The 19,663-nt window shown below is 39.9% G+C and overlaps 1 protein-coding gene across 8 annotated transcripts in view; it reads right to left on the bottom strand.

The window, feature by feature from the left end:
* Positions 1-14,627, bottom strand: part of Eya1 (EYA transcriptional coactivator and phosphatase 1) — a 144,270-nt gene extending 129,643 nt beyond the window's left edge. For 6 of the 8 annotated variants that reach the window (XM_013351920.2, XM_005361874.3, XM_013351919.2 and 3 more), the window contains exons 1-3: positions 14,085-14,627; positions 8,733-8,782; positions 7,069-7,196 (exon numbers count right to left, since the gene is read on the bottom strand). In XM_013351920.2, the coding sequence (XP_013207374.1) occupies positions 7,069-7,192 (124 nt within the window). In that variant the 5' untranslated portion in view covers positions 7,193-7,196; positions 8,733-8,782; positions 14,085-14,627. Of the gene's footprint in view, positions 1-7,068; positions 7,197-8,732; positions 8,950-14,084 lie in introns of those variants that run through there. The other 2 variants (XM_005361876.3, XM_026786809.1) reach the window with 2 other exon arrangements.
* Between the last annotated feature and the right edge of the window lie 5,036 nt (positions 14,628-19,663).

Here is a 19,663-nt window from a genome sequence, read left to right as displayed (position 1 = left end):
AGAGACAGAGAGACAGAGAAAGAGAGAGACAGAGAGGGGGCATACAATAAAACTACAAAGAACATCTGCAAATACAGCCAGTTGTCACAAACATAATCACACTAAATTTTCACTTACAAACATTTGAGGTCCTGAAAAGAGCATAGAAATCCTTGGTTAGCTTTCCCTAGCTTAGGGTCTCTTTTCATAAAGGTGGAATCTTCCAGTTACCAAGCAGAATTAGAAGAGAGGTAACCGTTATCCCCTTACAAACTAAAAACAGCAAAATGGAAAATTTTTTGTATAGTTTGTTCTCTTTCATATTAAATTTGTGTATTCAACTAGAGGAAAATTAATATTATAGGCTGTTTCTACAATATTCATACATGTACACATACTTCATACATGCTGTTTGTCAAAGGATCCTTGGACAATATAAGAAATCAGGAATTACTTAAAACAGGCGTGGATTTGCTTAAAAGTTCACCTGCATTCCTTGAAGGCACCAGAAGGCAAGATGTTTGGGGGCAGATGCACTTTTGCTCATACAGGAAAACCAGGGTAGAGGTGTCGCAGTGTTCTGAGTCTCTATTAGCAACTGAAGAACTGAGTGCCATCTGAAACTACTTACTAACTACCTGGGAGCCCGGGCCTACTCCCAGCAACAAGCATCCGAATCCCTGCCTTACTAGAACAGAGCTGGTTTATTAACAGGTGATGGGTGAAAACAGACTGTGCCCCAGTGGTCCACACATGCCACCCATTTAGTCCTCTGAACTAAGCCATTTTTTCTCTCTTCCAACCACATATAACTTCTAACTGCTCCTGTGGCCTCCTTAACAAATATGTCCACATCTGATTCTCAAAGCCAAAAGACATGCGACCATCCACTTCACTATTCACTGAAAAATACCTCCTGGAGTAGAAGATATTTACTCCAAGCAGTAGCAAAAGTGTTTGTTGAATTTCACAAATGAACATATAATCACGGCCATTGTAACGAGAAGCAGGGATGACTTCCCGTTGCCTTTTTATCTTAAAGAGGCTCAAAGAGGCCAGCCGATAGAATTATAATTATGTTGAAAGCTTTGAAACCTAGTTAAGAGATCATTCTTCCAAAGGTAAGCAACAGAAGCAACATGCTAGGCATGTGTGGACGGAGAAAAAATCTCCCATGATCACACACAAGGTCGCAGACAAAACTATCCTGAGCAGTCATCCTTATCATGACGTTCATTTTCTATAAAAAGTCTCCACCCTCAACTGGTGTGCAGTCTGTTGTTGACATGATCCACGCTGAAGGCACTAGCGTGGCTAACGGCTCCGATACTTCAGATGAAAGTGTTGAGAAAGACATTAGTAAACGAGAAAGAGCATATGTTCTTTTCAGAGAAAAGCACAGTGCTTCAAAACCTGGGCATTGGATTCTGCCAGCAGTTCTTCAAGTACGAGTCCAGATTCCAGTGGTACTCATTACAAGTAATGTGCCCTGAAACTTGGCGCTTAACTTTTTACAGCTTTCTTTGTAAAACAGGAATCATACCATAGAAGTGACTATTGTTTACATATGGCCTAGCAGTTAATATTAATAGATACAGTAAGGTCTTGCTTAGAACGTTCCAAATATGCCACAAGGTTTGCATTACATGCTCATGGCGAGCCTAATGTGAGATCTGCTCTTTCCCTCATTTGACTGATGAGGAAACTGAGTCACAGGCTAGCTCATCTGTCCCAGTTCCTGCAGCTGGCACACTCTGCAGCTGGGCTTCAAACCCACACTCTTAACCATCCTCCCGGCCAGCTCCAGGAATTTTCTGAAGATTTAATAAAACAGAATGTGGTGAACAGTCAGTGGAATGGCCAACAAAATATTCTTAAGGAGCTATTTTTATTATTAACAGACATGTGAGAATTATTTCCATGTATATAACATACAGCAAGTATTAAATTCTAACTCATTATTTTATTCCTTTATAGCTCTTGCTTTAGAGTCATTTTTAAGAAGCCAATGTTGTAACTGTTTTTACGAATGCCTTTCCTCATAGTGTCCCTTAATCTTGCAGAAACTGAATTAAGTGTAGAATGTAAACAAGGGTGAAATTAGATTAACATGTTTCTATTGACATCAGAATATTGAAGCACAGATACACAAATATTGCCTGGGAGGCGCCAATTCAAACCTAACTGTACACACTCACTTGGTTTAGAAGACTTTAAACGAGATATTCTCATCTACCAGAACTATATTTTACTGAAACAAAATATAGAAGAAAACCAATTCCAATAATTTGCTAGTGTTCTAAGCTTTGTAGAAATGACAAAACTCCTTCAGAATAGATTCTGGTAATATAAGTGTGCGCAATTGAATTAATCTACCACCCTAAAATATGCAAATCACAACTGAATACATTTTAAATGCAGGCAATTTAGCCACCTAATTGAAGATCACAATCTTGGAAATCTGATACACCAATTGGAAATTACTATTTGAATTACTGTAGGAATTCCTAGATGAATGGTAGTGAGAATTCCAGCTCCATCTGCTTTTACATCGCTGAAAAACACATCTGTCTGTTTCAGGGGAAGCTCCCAATGCTGGCATCTGAATGGACAGTACAACAGAGAAAACTGAGAATCTCAGCTCTGAGCTCCACTTTGAGCCTTTTTCCCCCTTCCCCAGCCCCATACAACCAAAAATAAACACTCAAATTGGCAGTATAGAACTCATCAATCTCAAGCCCTTGTGAATTTAAGACAATCAGAAAAAACAAAGGGGGGGGGATCCCTGCTTTGCAAACAATGCCCTAATTAGGTGTGTAAATAAAAATCCTTTGACTGCAATGACTCCAGGTCCAGAAGAAAAGCAGATTGTAATGACTTCTCACACCAGAAGCTCAACACAAGGCTTTCACAGCATAAGCCTGCACACACACTCACATATCCACACCCACACCAGGAAGCCTCCCTTTCTTTCACACTGGACACTTTGATATTCAGCTAACCTTACCCAAAAGCCTATTTCTTCAACATTACACTCTAACATAACAACAGACAAGCCACGTATACTCAGGCACAGCCGACAGCAAACTGCATGGAAGTTTTGCTGGTCATTTAATTTCAGTTGAGCTGGGACTACTTTCATTTAGGATGCTGCATTGAAATATCTATCATGGTGTGTGTATACGTGTGTGTGTGTGTGTGTTTGTGCGTGTGTGTGTTTGTGCGTGCGTGTGTGCATACAGAGAACTGAGTATTTGCTACCCAGTGAAGGGAGGTGGTATTTTAATGTCTCAGATAGAAATTTCTATTCCACTGTACCACAGAAGACCGTTCAAGGACTAGGGGAGAGTGTTCAGGACATGCTTGCTTTTACCCATTCATTACTGTCTCCTGGGTGAACCTGTTCAGCACTAGCTGAAATATTCATTGACTCCGCTGGAAACCTGTCTTTCCCAACAATGCTTTCCCACTGCCAGTCAAGCGCTCACTGGCCGCTAATTAGATGTCTTTACCTACTTGTGTCCTATGTTTCAAAGGCTTAGAAGCTGGATAACAGCAGCAGTGACTGGCAAGAAGAGCCAGAGATGCTGGCGTTAAAGAAATACAAAGAGCTAAACGTTTTCAAGTGTGCAGCATTCAACTGTTATAACTCAAGAACAAATGTTTGGAAAATTAAAAAGCGCAGCTCTGAGGCTGGAGCTTGGCGGGTTTCTGTCTGCATCCCTAAGGTGAACCATGGAGACAGACACTAGCCCCTGAATAGAGAATCTATGAACATGGAAACCTAGAAGAAGGCAGCAGACTTCAGAAGAAAATTTATATATATATATACATATATATATACATATATATATACATATATATATGTATATATATATGAGATTTTCTGTTTTCTTAGCCTTGTGATATAGACAAGTGGTGGTAGGAAGTTTAATAATTGGCTCTGAGTGACAGAAGACAACCCAATTCAGCCAAAAACTGAATTCCGTAAATTCAGCCAAAGAACAACTTTACACAGTATGGAAGTTTGGCTGGTCATTTAATCAACTTAAATTGAGCTGAGATTATTTTCAATTGGTTGCTGGGATGTCATTTAAACATTTATCACAGTGGGTATGTGTGCTTTGTGTGTGTGTACAGAGAACTGAAGTATTTGCTATGGAGTGAAGGGAGATGATATTTTAGTGGTTAGTTTTAATGAATTTCTTTCTTTTCTTCCTGATCCACTAATTCATTGATAAACACTTCAGGTTTCAAACTAAATCATACCTCAAATTAAAAAATAGGAAAATTTATAATGACTTATATTGCAGGGAAGCTTGCCAGAAGTTAATAAGTTTACTAATTGTGAGCACAATCACTGTGGTAAGAGAAATGAAACAAGAAAATGACGGGGCAGGAGAGGAACATGATAACCTGATTCACAAACTAATCTAGAACTTTTTTGATATGTCTGGATGTAAAATCACACAACATGAATCATGAGGAAAATTCGGGTCTATAATTTGAAGATTTATGCTTAAAAATGCTCGAAGTTTTCCAGTGAACTGACAAAAAATATTCCATTAGTGCTCTGAATAACTTATGTGAGACCCTCCAGCTTTGCTTCTGATCCGACTGCATCCTAACCATCAAAATTTGTGTGTGTGTGTGTGTGTGTGTGTGTTTATCACTGAGACATGGTCTCTTGTAGTCCAAGCTGGCCTTGAACTCACTTCCAGGGCTGAAATTTGGTGTCTCCAACTTCCTATTGCTGGGGTTGCACTGCAACATCAGAGTCTGCATAAGTAACTTTTTTTTAAGGGTAAGAAATTACTTCTAAGAGTCAGGGGTAGTAATGCATGCCTTCAATTCCAGCACTCAGGAGGCAAGGAAGCAGAATGATCTGGGAGTTCAAGGCCAGCCTGGTCTGCATAGTGACTTCCAGAACAGCTAGAGTTAGATAATGAAGCGCTGTTTCAGAAAACCAAAGAAGAAAACAGAAAAGAAGGAAGGAGGAAAGTAAGGAAAAAGGGAGGGGGGGAGGAGAGAAGGAGGAAGAGAGGGAAGAAGAAAGAAAAATTGCTTTCTAAATGTCTATGTAATTATAAAAAAATTATCTAGACTATTTCAAGCTAATTTTAATTGTATAAAATATTACAAAATGCAATATGTTTCTGACTATAGAAGCAACAGCAAGGTATGAAATATAAATATTTAGAAACACGTTGGTGCTCCCCATTTTCTAAAACCAAACCGCGTCTCATTCACATAAAACCATCCAAGGGAACACCTCACATGTACTGACACTGTTGAAAAAGAAGGTGGCTCTTATCGTAGAAGGTGGCTTGCAGTAACACGTCGAAAAGATGAAAAGGTCTTGCTCCTATTTCCCTGCATCATACACAAAACGCTATTATTCTATAATTCTTGCTCCTCATATATATTGGTATATTTTATGAATTAAAATAGTTTAGCTGGTTTAGCCTTCTGTGCTTAAGTGGCTATCTCTTGGAGCTTACCAGGGATAGGTTTGTGTGTAGAGCCTTTCACTGGCTGCCCAGCACCCTGACGATGGACTGGGCCCAGCTGAGGAGGACCCAGTGGTGGGCTGTAGGACTGTTTCCAGACCTTGTCTGTGCTAACCGGCTTCCGCCCGCTGGCAGATTCAAGCAGGAGACGAAGCAGGACTAACCACTCGCTCTTACTACTCTGGCTCTATACACTCTACTTAGATGTGAAAATTGCTTTTGTGCAGATTTCAGTTTGATTAATGATTGACGTGACTAGAAGTTTCCAACGGAAAACTGGGTTATCCAGAGATTCGCCATGTTGCTGAATCAGCACAAAGTTTCTCCTCTTGAGAGCAGCCACTCTCCACAAACACTGTACAGGAGTATGTTTACTTGGGAAGAAAGCTACAGAACAGCTGGACAGAAAAATCATGACTACTGGTAGAAAAATCAAGATACCTTCTATCTGAAATAACTGATTTGGGGCTTTATCTGTGATGAAGTTTATACGTTTTAAAAGGCTTTCCCAGAGACATACTCAAATACCACACTAACATGATAATAATTACATTCAACTTAATTATGCTTCTGCTTTTTTAAATCTGAGGTAAAAGATCATTATTATTGGGGAATTGAAAGATAAGGATTTGTCTATGAATAGTATTCTAGCATGGATAATCCATTGAACTTCTAATAAAATTTATTTCATGAATCCATCGATACCCTATGGTTTAGTAACAAATAAATAAACAACAATATCAGTGAAAGCTTTTTTCCCTAGACTGCAGTTGAAATAAATGCAATGCAACATGCAATATATCCTTCCCTGCATATGAGTTATAAAAATATGCATAGCACCTAAGTAGCTGTGCATAACAGACAGTAATATATACACATAACCGTCTATGTTTAGATTGAAATATACATGGATTGAAGTAGATGTTCCTATTTATATGCAATTCACATACGCATCCATCTGTACTAATTCTGTTAAAATAGCTATGACGCTCTGTTTAAAGTGTACTGCGCAGTCTTCACGAGAGCGACTAAACGCTAGGCATCCTTGGCAGAGAGGCTTGCATACTTTACAGGTATTAAGTTTTAGGTTCTTCTTGTTTATACTGCAGTGGCCAAAGCCACAGGAATACTAGGCACAAAAGCCGCTTTCCTGATCCAAAGTCATCCAGTTTGGATACTGACATTTTTCAAGATCAGGTTGTATTTGCTAACAAAATGGGAAATAAAATAAAATAATTGCAAATTTTCAGTAGTCATACATAAACATGATGCAAAATAATACAGGGATGGGGACATGCATGTCAACACAAAGCAGGATATTCCAAGGGAAAAGCATTTTGTGTCTACACAGGTGTACACTTGAATACATATGTGTATATATGCCTTAAAATAAACCCAGTCTATGGAAGGTGACAATCCAGAGATATGCAGCTCGCAACTCATGAGGAGCACGGATTACGTCAAATCACTTCGAAACAGAAGGAGCAGTTTGATGACTCTAAGGGCAGAGATCACAAGCAGTCAAGAGGCACACACTGGGGAAGCAACGAGGGCAGAGCAGCAAGAGAGCGACACTCACCTTCCGTGCCATTGGGAGTCATGGAAGTGCTATTTATATGAGCGCTATCGAGTTTGGGACCACTGGGGGATTCGCTACTACCACTCAGTCGGTTATGCGGGCTGGTTAGATCCTGCATTTCCATAGACCTAAAGACAAGAAACCTTCCGTGTGACAGATGTACCAAATTCATAACACCACCATTTAATGTGCTAACGACTTGACACCTTCTTTGAAAGACAGGCACACAAAAGTCCCATTGTATCTCTTTTCTTAGACTGGAGACCGTTCACCTTGCCTCTGACTTTAGTCCTTTCCTCGCATGGAATACAAAAAGGCATTGCTCGTCCTATGGAGCCAAAGCTCCACGTGCAGCTTTTAAAAGCTTTCCCCTTCTTGTATAATTGAAGTCATAAGCTAATGTGTGACAATAGCATCTATTTTAATATTCAGAAGAAAATATGCAGCCATTTTTATATTAAAACAATCCCCCAGAGCATGATTTTCCTAAAAAAAAAAAAAAGGCAAATACATAAACACACGTAATAGAAATAAACACTGTTTAGTGCAATCTGCTTCATCTAATAAATTAGCACTGGATACTCCCTTATAACTTAACACCCAATTGTGATTTAATGGGGTCCAAACCAAACAAAGCACTTGAAACGTGCAGCCCAGTGACAGGGAATGAGACTGTCCCAGTGCATATGTTTACTCTGGCTTACTCCTTAACTGTTCCTCTGTTTCCCTTGAAACAAGTGCAGCATAAAAACATTAGGATGTTGGCCCACTTGTTTGCTTTGTGGATTACATACACCGTAGCCAATTGAGAAAGGATAAGGCCGGCACACAGAGGGTCTGTGGGACCATTAGCCCTTAGAGAACCTCAGCTGTCACTCAGAGGAAAAAATTCTAAGCAATGCTGTAACTTTGCATTTTCGCCACAGAAAAGGGAGTCGGTGCTTCCCAGAGGGCCTCAAGTTCAGCAGTCACTTCTGCTGCAGAAGGCACAATGGCCACAAGTCAGAGTGACAATTTCAAAACGAGACGCTCCTTACATAGACCACTCTTGTTCCTGAACAGAGGAACTATTTAAAGTTGCCAGTTAGATGCTTAGATAAAGCCTCGACTTCTGACAGCATGAATTTTAAAGCCCGACGTGCATTCACTATATTTGAATAATTATATATTTTTTTCTAAAAAATAATAATCTGGTGGGGGGTCAATTTTACATACATTGTGCTGATATATGCTCCTCACCTTACCTGGGGTCATTTTAATTTCTAGGCTACGCTGAAATTGACTGTTTGGTATCAGTTGGAGAAGAGCGCCACATGAGGTGTTTTACCACATTTTACTTCCTTAAGTATCTGAATTCCAACTAGAAATGATTTCAAATCCAGTTATTCCTAATTATCATTCTACCTACACTTCTCCTAACCACAGTTAGCAAACGCCTCAAACCAAGACGCTCAAGCCTTTCCCAGATACCTAGTTACTTTTATACAAGTTCACTCGTGTACACGTGTGTACACACACACACACACACACACACACACACACTAAGTCATTTCCAACCCAGGCTGCTGCTATTAATAGAAATAATTAAGAAATGCTAGACAAAAATAGATCCGGGTCACAGAAAGGTAAGCTGCAAAAATGTTGAATATGAATGAAATCCTTACCTGCACCTTGAGGAAAGAGCAACATCGGAACTGGTGGGAGAGGTGTGCACCTGCGGCCAGGGGTAGAAAAGCAGAAGTTGAACTGTGCTTCAGTCGCAGCTGTTAATCACACAGAGCACATGGCTGAGCCCCACAATGCCCACTTTTAACCAAACGAGAGAAAAAGGAGGCCAGGGCAGCCGGCAAAGGCATAGTGTCTTTAAGTGGAGGGCTCAACTGTTGTTTCTTCCTGCAGGTCTGTCCTCCTCCTCCCCTTCAGGAGGGGAAGGCAGTCAAATGACGGGCTAGTGATTCATCACTGGCCTATGACAGCTGCAAACGGGATTACCCCTCCCCCAATCAACATGCAAAGCAGTCTCGCCCCAGAGCTTGGAAAAGGTGCTTGGGAAGGGGGAAAAAAATAGCTATTAACAAACGAGTGTGTTTAACAGCAGCAGTAGTCGAGGCAATAATGCCTTAGCATCTTCAGCTCTTTCCTCTTCTGTTCTAGTCAGCTGAACTAGAGCACCCCACACACCCCCTCAGCCTCCTGACCATTTCCTTGCCTTATCGGGGATGGTTTTCTCCGGGGTTACTATCTGTCATTTAAGATGCCACGAAACAGCTCCAGGCAATGCTGTGCTACAGAAGCTAGGCAAAGGCAGGTTTTCATACCCAAAGCCCAGCACCGAGCACTGTGCTTGTTTAACTGTGCCAAATGAAAACCCACTGAGTATTTATACAGCTACTCTGGTCACATGAAAGAAAGTGTGTGTGTGTGTGTGTGTGTGTGTGTGTGTGTGTGTGTGTGTGGTGGTGTGTGTGTGTGTGTGTGTGTGTGTGTGTATGTGCGCGCGCGTGCGCGCACCATCCTTTAGGCTGAACTAGAATGCACATTTGAGTGCTCTAATTCACCAGCCCAGCCAGCCTGCATGTTCAGTTTGTTTCCAGATAAATTTGAATGGGGGACTTCACTGCACAGCTTCCCTAATTCCAAGTTGTACTAGTCATTGCCCTTCAGAGGCAGTTAGAGGGGCCAGCAGGTAATGAGGTTCAGGTGAGCCCCGCTGCTGCCGTCTTGCAAGCTCCCACCAACGCTGGGGCGGGCAGGCAGGAACTTTCTGCCTAACTTTTAAAAATGGCACAGAATTCCAAATCTTTGATGTGAAGTTTCATTCAACCTGAACTGACATCAATTAGGGCTGCGGAACAAAGATGAGAGCTGAAGCGTCTCGGATGACATTAAACTTATCCACCTAAACATCTTCTGTTGAGTCCTGCTAGTTTTTAATTATGATTTATGAAATTAAGAAACACGACCTTTCTAGCGAGAATAAAGCATCATTACGGTCGAAACGTCTTGGGATAATGTTACATGGAACTTCGAGGTATGCTTTTTTTAAAAAAATGTTTTTTTTCACATGCAGGACAAAAACAATTTTTAAGACATTTGAGTAACTGAAGTTACTAACTTTAATGCCTGCAGATATCCATTATTTGATAACAGGGTTCTGTTGGTTTTTTTTAATTAATGTTCCCACGCAAGATTAAATGGTTTCCTTTAGAAACTGCAGCAATATATCTCAAGGATAAAATTCCCCTACTTTTATACACCTGGAATAAATTATAGGTGAGAACGGACTTTATTTTAAGAACTCTCTTGGCCTAATGACATAAGAGTATGTTAAAGCACACTTCTGAGCAATGCTAAAATCCATCCCCATTGTAAAATCAACTAGGAAGTGTAATCTCAGAAACAGAATTTTTATTTCATTGTTTACTTTGAAAACTTCATTGTCTTTATATTTGAAGTTTAAAACCTGCTGCTTCTCAGTTTTGTTTTTTGTTTTTTTAAAAAAATCAAACTTGGTCATAATAATAATAAAGAGAACCTACAAATAAGAATTATTCTAACACATTTCCTTACTGAAAAAAAAAGCCACTTACTAATGTATTTCTTTTCTGCTGGCAGCCTAGTTTCTACTGTACTTTCAGAGAGCAGTTTCAGAGTCCGTACCCACGATCTCCCTTTCATTAAGTGTACTTCAGATATATTCTTTTGTGTCTCAAGGATTATTTAAACCATGTGTTGTGTGTTACTGTATTTAAAAATGACTCTTTAATCAAAATAACTTTAAAACAACTAATCCTCACTTAGGCTGGTCAGCTGAACCCACATCGTGGTCCAGGAAAAATAAATCTACTCTCAAGAATGCGAATGCAGACAACAATTAGACACAGATGTGAGGGAAATTAGTTACAGTTTACAAAATGCTACACTTCACATGCTTTCAGTTTCTTATGTGCAGTGCAAGATTACAGTGCAGTCCCGAGGCTTCCTCACTCCCTCGTGGCTTATCGGAAAAGGACACCTATTTCGGATGGACGGCAACTTCCTCCCATGTTAGCAAAGTCTACGGAACTGTTTTTACATTTAAAACTCTAAAACCACAGTGCGTTTCAAAAATAATTAATGAAGACTATTTTCCCTCACTTAATAGAAGGGAAAGTTTGTGGTTTCTAAATAAGTTCTGCTAGGCACCAGTTTGTTTCTTATTTGCTTTTCTCTATAAAGTTAATAAAATGCTTGTCATCTTCTAATCTGCTATTTTTAATTCCAATATTCTCAGGAGTACAAAATTAGTGCTCATTGTATTATGAATGATCATCTCATAGTACAACAAAGTCACTCATTTTGATGATTTAAAAAAAAAAACCCTCCGTGCGCACAGTTGTAGCATATTGCCAGACTTGTGAAAATAAAAAGAAAAAAAGATAACAGAGTTCCTTAGAATTTAAATTCAAGGATCCTACACTAGTAACTATGACTTCTGATTAGTTAATGAGGTCTTTTAACTTTGCCTTTTTTCTAATTAAATTTATAATTCTTCACAGATGTAACTTTTGTTGCTGTTCAATTTGTCTCTCTCATTTTGTTAAACCCCACATAGTACTTCGTCAATCCATTGAATAGCCACATTAAATCTGTTAATACCATGCTCTTCAACCCCAGAAATTATTTCCAGAAGGCAAACGTGCTTTGAGAGATCATCAAACAAGACTTAAGGTACACATTTTATCACATTTTCCCTACCACAGAGCTCAGGATACAGGACAAAACTCATGACTTTTGCGCTGTTTATTATACTTTGCTAAATTACCAATCAAAAGCATCTGACAGAAGATCATGTCTGAAGCCAAAACGTTAATAATGTTCTGTGCAAAGTAAACTGTAAATGGAAGGGGATTCTAAATCTCAGCAGTGCGGAGCAAACAGAATGGAGGTACTTGTCTAAATTATGGGGTTCCGTGGGTTTTGTCGCTTGCTAGAAGCAATTTTTATAAAATGACTATAATTTAAAACTTTTTTTCTTTTCGGACTGAAAAGAAAATTTCAAAGTGAAAGCACCGAACTTCTATCTGAGCAGAGCTGGCAGGCGAGCTGGCTTGTCTGACGCAGATCAATCTGTGTGCTCCCCAATTGGAAAGACAATGGCAATTTTCTAATCAGAATGTATTTTATGGGGGGGGGGAGTGCTTTCCCCAGAAGTCTGCTTCTTAAACAGAATCTAGCCTTGCTGCCCTCTTCCTCCATCCGCCTTTCCAGCTCTCAGTGTTGAAATACAAACCTCAAGTCTTAAAAACAAAACCCTCACCCTGAAGTGGGAAAGGGCTTCTAGGGAGAAGTAGCTGTTTGTCAAGCGTTAGCACTATTTCCTTATCAAAGCCTCCATAAACTAAATGCTCAAATGCTAGTGATGATTATCTTAATGTAATATCCTATATTGCTTTTTGCATTATCTCCTTTAAAGAAAATGAGAAAACATAATCCCTCTGAAACCAAAAACAAACAAGTATTTGAAACACATCATTCCTATCTTCAGCTTTAAAGAGAAAGGACTGTTTTCAAAATTAGCACTTATTGACAATGCTGACTAAACTCTGTCTGGTGATCTGATAAAAAGAGATTTTGTTCCCGCAGCCAGGATCTCTTTACTTCCCATTGTATTCTTAGGAAATACATTTTTACACTCCAATGGAAATTTTTTTTTTCAAGAATCAGTTATCATGCCTGTGAAACTCACAGAGCATTGACTTCATCTGGCACTTCCAAGCTGAACGGTGGCTCAATTAGACTTCTCTGTCTGTCACCACAAAGTGTTCTCAAAGGCTGAAAATCCACGGCTGCTTGCTTACTTAATAAACACTTTGGGCCTTAGGAGAACTCAAGCATTGAGAAAGCCAAATATCAAATTGTTTGATCATATAAAGGCATGAGTATTCATGTGTGTGTGTCCCCAAACCCTAAACAGTGAGGTGAAAGACTCACACAAGCTTGAAATAAAACCTTCTCCGAAGGACACATTAGAAAACCAACTGCAAACCTATACAACTGCACCGTGGTTCCCAACTACCCCTGACCGTCTTAAGAAATGGAACTTAAAAACACTTGTCTAAACTCAATGACAGTTCAGAATGCATTAAATTCTTGCAGATTCTGGGCTGAAAGGTTCAAGCCTCCTCCCAAGACATGCAAGCCTGTGAGTCATTAGCAATTCAGACACTGACTTTGAAGGGCAATCCTTTTACACAGATATCCAGAAGTTTCCAAATCTGGAGTTGAACTCCCAAGTGCACTCAGATCACATAAAGGGCCAGAGAGGGACAAATCCATTAAGGGAGGTGGGGTGGCAAAGGTTGACTGCATCCCATGCTGGAGATGAGCCTGTGTAATAGAGTGTTTGGTAAATTTGTTAAGGAACAAAAAGACTTCTTTCTAGAAAACATGGTTGTTAGTTTGTTGTTGATCTGCTGTGTTTTCCATCAGGACCCTATCCTCATTTATCAACCTAGGGGAGGAAAAGTCATCTATGTAATCATATGCCACTATGTACACTTTACGTATATGTACATCTTTATATGTATATGTGTTTATATGTATATGTATACTTTATGTATATGCACATCTATCTGCCTGTGTACAGGCACAACATTCAGCTCACCACCACACAATAATGTTCCGAGAAAAGTGCAGCAAAGGAGAAAAGATAGGAAATCATCTTCCTCCGAGAACATTACCCAGTCTTCTACTTATTTATAAAGATCATAACAAAAGTAGTTAATTTACAACGATCCTTTAATGATCCTAATGGCTCCAATCATTTCCGAAGGTAAGAATTTCACTTTTATGACTGAACCCTGTGGCTACTAAAGTCCCAGGAACAAAGTGTCATCATTTTCCCCAAGCCTTAATGCTTTTTCTTTGGAAACAAATCAAAACACCAATAAAAGCGCTCCTGTTATCTTGGGCTTTGCCCACCGGACAGCTGTTCTTGGTCACTACAATTTTTTAAACACCCAGCTTGTACTTACTGCACTCACATCTGCTGCCTCCACCGGTTTAGTGTGCTCCTTGGAGTTTTCTGTGTTAGCAGACCTCCATTCCTGGCATAGTTTGGCTGCTGGGCAGGAACGCGGGAACCCGGGCGCTCTCAGCAGCGCTGCAGCGCGGCTGGCAGCGGAGCGCGGAGGCCGGGGATTGCCCGGCTCCGGGGGACGGCACCCGGGCGCTGCTGCAGTCTCGGGCAGCGGAGCGACTGAGCGTGATCGCCTTCCCCAGGAAGGACCCCGCCACCGCGCACCGCCACAGGAAGGTTTCCAGTCGGAAGTGGCCCTGCACACTCGCTACCTCGCCGCAAGCTCGGAGCCATCAGCTCGCCGCGGTCTGTTTGGGAACGGCTTTGCGCCCCAGCGAACGGCAGCGGCAGATAGCATCTGAGACGCCTAGACAAAGAAACGGCACAATCTCATCCCCCGATTTGTTTGCGCAGCCTTGTAGGTCTGCCCACGAAGCCTCGGGGCTTTTTGTTTTGCTTTGTTTTTGCAACGCAAACCACAGCTATTCTCTTGTCCTATCCTTATTGGTTTAAATGCAACAATTGAGGGGAGCAGAGCTTGGACTGACTCAACCTAGCTGCTTAAAAAAAATTTATTATGTAAATGTCGCGCCCCATGCTATCTGAATAAACAGCTGTGGGGGAAGAACTTGTGGGAACCTCTGTCAACACACACACATCCTCCCGCGCCAGTAGCTCTCAATTAAGATCTTTGGGGAGCAGTTGAATGTTATCTTTTACACTTTTCTAATACTTTTGTTGTTTTTTTGAAGTCCCGAAACTTAGGGAACCGGATACTTTTCACACTTTTTCCTAATGTACCTACCTACTAACAGGTCTGGAGAAGATATATATGCATAAAAAGTTTTTTCTATGAAGCACAGAGAGAATGGGCAAACGTGTTAGCTATTAGCAGCTTAACAATGAAAGCCTGGCTGCCGATTCTGCAAGGATTGCTAGGAGGGCAAAGGCTTCAGGTCTTTGGATAGGACCCAGATAATATTTCACCATTAACATTTTTCAATGAGTCTTGAGGAGAGATTCATCTAGTCTGGAACTGGCTTTGCAACTTAGACTTTAAAAAAATTCTGACCTTAATTCAGAACCTTTGAGTGATAAGCTGTTACACTTACCTAGGAGTTGAGCATCAGTTAAGAAAGCATGTTTTATGCACACAAATCACTCCACTTCCAAGTCAGGGCCTCAGACACTAATGCTGACTTGGAATCTGGAAAGAATGCAACCCCCTCCCCCCCCGTATGGATTAATACCTTGTCGGTCCTACGCCACAGTTTAAATGCAAATGAATCCACTCTGAAATAAAGTCTTTGTACTCATTATAAAAGGCATTTTATCATCATCCACTTTACAGTTCTATTTGCTCTTTTTATATAAAAAAGTGTACTCCTTTTAAGTTCTTACCATAGTATGAAATAAATAAAAATCACTATAAATTCACATCAAATAATAGAGCAGACAGAGTCTTACCTTAGCTATGCCAATTTGTAAATGAAGGCACCATCCCGATGATGCAAACAAAACCCAACTAAAGGCTTCTAAGGACCAAAATTCCATACAGGCGTTCTCTCTTCTCCCCAGTGCAAGGATGTCAGTCTAAATTGCTTGCAAAAGAGCACTTTGTCAAACCTAAGAGACAGCTTAAAGTGCTAACTCACCTAGGATTTCATCTTGTGTAGTACCAGCAAGGAATCATGGGCTAGGCATCTACCATATTTGGGAAGCCAGGTCAGAAAACAGTCGATTGCTATTGGATCTGTTCATATGTGCAGCAGAAATAGTTACGTTACCACCTACAGCCCTCCGCTCTTGCGGACCAGAAGTATCCATTCTTCAACATACAGAAGTACATGTTCAGAAACCAAAACTGTCTACAATGAAGGTCTCTATTGTAGTTAGGTAAAATCTAATGCAACATTCATTCTATTTATGACATCGGACAGTAACTTCTTTTGCACTCAGATTTATTCCTGAGCTTCCTAAAACATAAAATTTAACCCCTGGTTGAAACTTTACATCCAGCTTCTGCATTCATGCTTCCCATAGTTTAAAAATTATTTTAAGCATGCATGATTAAAATGCTATTTTTCTGATGCATTAAAGAGTATATTGGAAAATCAAGAATATACAAATTACATGAAGTCATTAAAGAGTATATTGGAAAATCAAGAATATGCAAATTACATGAAGTCAAAGCAGCAGAAACACCATGTCAGCTTTAGATACAAGTTACTTGCCTATGTTACAGTCAAATTTGTCGCATTACATGCACTTTTATATTGAAATTCAATATTTTTTTTATTTAAATAACCAAACAAAATGCCTCCAAAGAAACGATGCATGTAATTATGAATAAAATTAGGAAATATATGGTGAATTTAATGTGACCACTAATGGCTATAATAGAGCTCATACCTCATAATTATGAGATGCACAGCTTAGCCACTGGTTAGGAGAAACAGCCATGTGTACATTTACCGCTTTTAAATCATTTTCTCTTCTAAGGCAAAGCTCGATGTACAAAAAACAATCACATGTTTACCTATAAATTTTGTCTGGTTACTAACTCCAGATCCTAAATATATAGTAATTATTCCATATACAACTTGAATCCAAAATAAGTTATTCTATGAAATAACCAAAAGGTAACGTTATGAAATTTTCGTCAACTATAATTATATAACTTGATCACACACCGCAAAGAGCTGAACTGTTTCCTACGTCAACCATACAGCTTACAAGAGAGCTGAAGAAAGTTTGCTGAGGAGGTCAGCCTGAATGGGATGTTTGGACACCCTGACAGAGATGCAAAAATCACTCAAATCAAACAGGTTTTCTGTGCCAGGGCAACACTTGCCTGGAGATGCTCCCAGTTAGACAGAAGTCTATCATTTTCCTAAAGGCTTCCAGCACTTTTAGATTAGAAGAGAATTTTCAATAAAGATGTGCTCTCTCTCACACACACACACACACAAATCAGCAAGTGACCTTAGACAAGGTCAAATGGAAAAGAGTCCTTGGACTCCTGCAAAGGAAAACATTTCTCAACCTACAGCAGTAAACAGCTGATTAAATACCTCACTGTGGGAAATGCTGAGAAAATAAAGGCCAGGGCATACTAAGGGGCTCTCTTTTCCATCTCAGGACTGACAGCGGAGTGCTTGAAGGGCTGTGGAGTTTCCAGGAAAAGATGGGTTTTCCTTCTACTCCTGTTTGCTCAGAATGGACTGAATACCCACGACATTCAGGAATAGCCCTCTTATTAATTTCTCTGCACCAACAACTCTTGAGATGATTGTTTCTCAAGAATACTGCCAGCGACTTTCACAGTATAATTAGAGCCTTTCTCCTAAAGCGAAGTCCCTGTCACGTGATTATGAGCAACACTATCTGAGAACGCTTCACAATTCAAACTGTTGGAAGTAGAATGGGAAAGAAAATATTTCAAAGTATCGTATACTTCCCATCCTCCTGCTTTCTTATATATTTCTCTTTCTTCTGCTCCACGTCATAGCATGACAGTGGCAGCTTTTCTGTGGATCCCTTTGGAGTGAGAGCTGCAGGGTGATGCTTGCTGGTCTGTGGACTGGTCCCTCCCGTGACATGTGCTTTCCCCTGTGGGATGAAATCTACAATGAGGGTCCTGCTCCCAAGTACCCTTCAGTTGAAACACAACCAAGAAAAACATCCTCTATTTATTTTAAGAATGATATTAAATCCACCAAGCAAAATGTCTACCAACATTTGCTAAATGCTTTCCATTCAAACTCCCAACATGAATAGCTTTTAACAGTAAATTTAAGGAGGCAATTACTAACTATTAGCTGTACCATGGAAAATTATTTTCATAAATATTATAGTCCTCATACCAACACAATATGAAAATAGAACCCATTTCCTGACCTCATAATAAGCACATTGGTTTTTTACAAATGAATCATAACCATTTATTTATTTAGAGAGGGAAACTTGTTATCCTATGTAGTAATGACTGCCTATAGGATGTTTTTTAAAAAAATTATTATTCTTAGTACAAACTTTGTATAGCACTTCTTGGTATTGATAAAGAAAGCATGGGCAGTGGTAATTATTATTGTTTCTCCTGAAGGAAAGAGTATGGGTGTTAAAGCCACTTTAAGAAAAATATGACACAATAGATTTTTTTTTCTTCCAAAATCAACTGATTTTCTAAAATGGCAAACAGAGTTAGCTTCTCTTCCTTCTGTCAAAAATATGTAAATAATTGTTCTTGGAAGCACATGTTTAATCTCAGCAAGGAGCTCCTTTGCTTTCCACACTGTAGAATGGATCTCTGTTGACATGAAGCAACCTAGGAAGCCAGGGGTGTCTCCTCTTTAACATTTTTTTTCTCTCTCTCTAAGCCATGGGCAAAACCAATCTTGTCAGCACCTTCCGTAACATGTAAGAGGATCTGCAAATTTGCTTTGGGTTTTCTGCGTTTCACTACAGCTGAGTTCCCAGTTTTTAAATTCTCCAGTAACAATGAGCAGCTCCCAGAAGAGAAGGGCAGGGCTGGTGACCAAACACTGTACTGGGGACCTCATGTCTGCCTGAATCCTGATTTTTAATAAGATGGGTGCTTTTCCCCCTAAACTAGTTGTTTGGGAATTGGCTTTATTTCTGAAGCTGATCAAAGTCTCCTCTTAACAGTAGATGGAGCACTGAGACATTGCTGGCTTCTCCTGGGTCATCGTTCTGGAACAAGGTAAAATGCAATCCAGAAAGCTGTGTGTTATACTTAAGTTTGTGTGTGTGTGTGTGCATGTGTGTGTGTGTGCACATGCGTGTGTGATTTCAGTTATAAATACATGACTAGACAGTAGCCATATAAATCATACAACATTGCTTTATAGCCTCAGGTGATTCATAAAGACATATTGTAAATAAACTCACTGGTTCAAACACAAAAATATATTAAATGGTCAATGGATAAATATGAGGACTTCTTAAACTTGAAATGAGCAAATCAGGAAGCATGGGTGTGTTTGGCATCATTTATTAAGAGAGGTGAATTATCCTCCTCAAAAAGGGATGATATATATATATATATATATATATATATATATATATATATATCCTCAAAACTTTTCTAAACACTAAAGGAAGAGGCCTGCAGCCAACCCTATGGAACGCTTGCTCTACTAACTGTGGGTCTCTTTCCCTTTTCCTGCCTTAATTTCAGTTATCCAGTGGGGTGTGCTTTGACCCTAACAGCTCCTACATGATAAACACTTGATTTGTTCACGTAGAAATAATTACATTAAACTGTGCTCCCGGCTTTCCAGGGCACATGAAGGTTGGTTTTATGTCTTCAAAATCAAAGAACTCTTATTATTTGATAAAGAAGCTGCCAGGTATGGGAGAAGGTAACCAATAGAGCTGCTTTTTCCTTCTAGTTGCATTCACAGCCCCCCCACACCCCCCACTCCATCCCCCACCCTCACCCCCCACCCCTGCCCAGGCTCCCAAATGCGAGGAAAGTAAAGGGCAACCTCTGGAGCTTTTTTAGACAGAAGG

This window comes from Microtus ochrogaster, linkage group LG5 (genome assembly GCF_000317375.1).
Source record: "Microtus ochrogaster isolate Prairie Vole_2 linkage group LG5, MicOch1.0, whole genome shotgun sequence".
Taxonomy (NCBI): Eukaryota; Metazoa; Chordata; class Mammalia; order Rodentia; family Cricetidae; genus Microtus; species Microtus ochrogaster.
The sequence above is the reverse complement of the archived record's forward strand: the minus strand, read 5'-3'. Positions and strand labels throughout refer to the sequence as shown.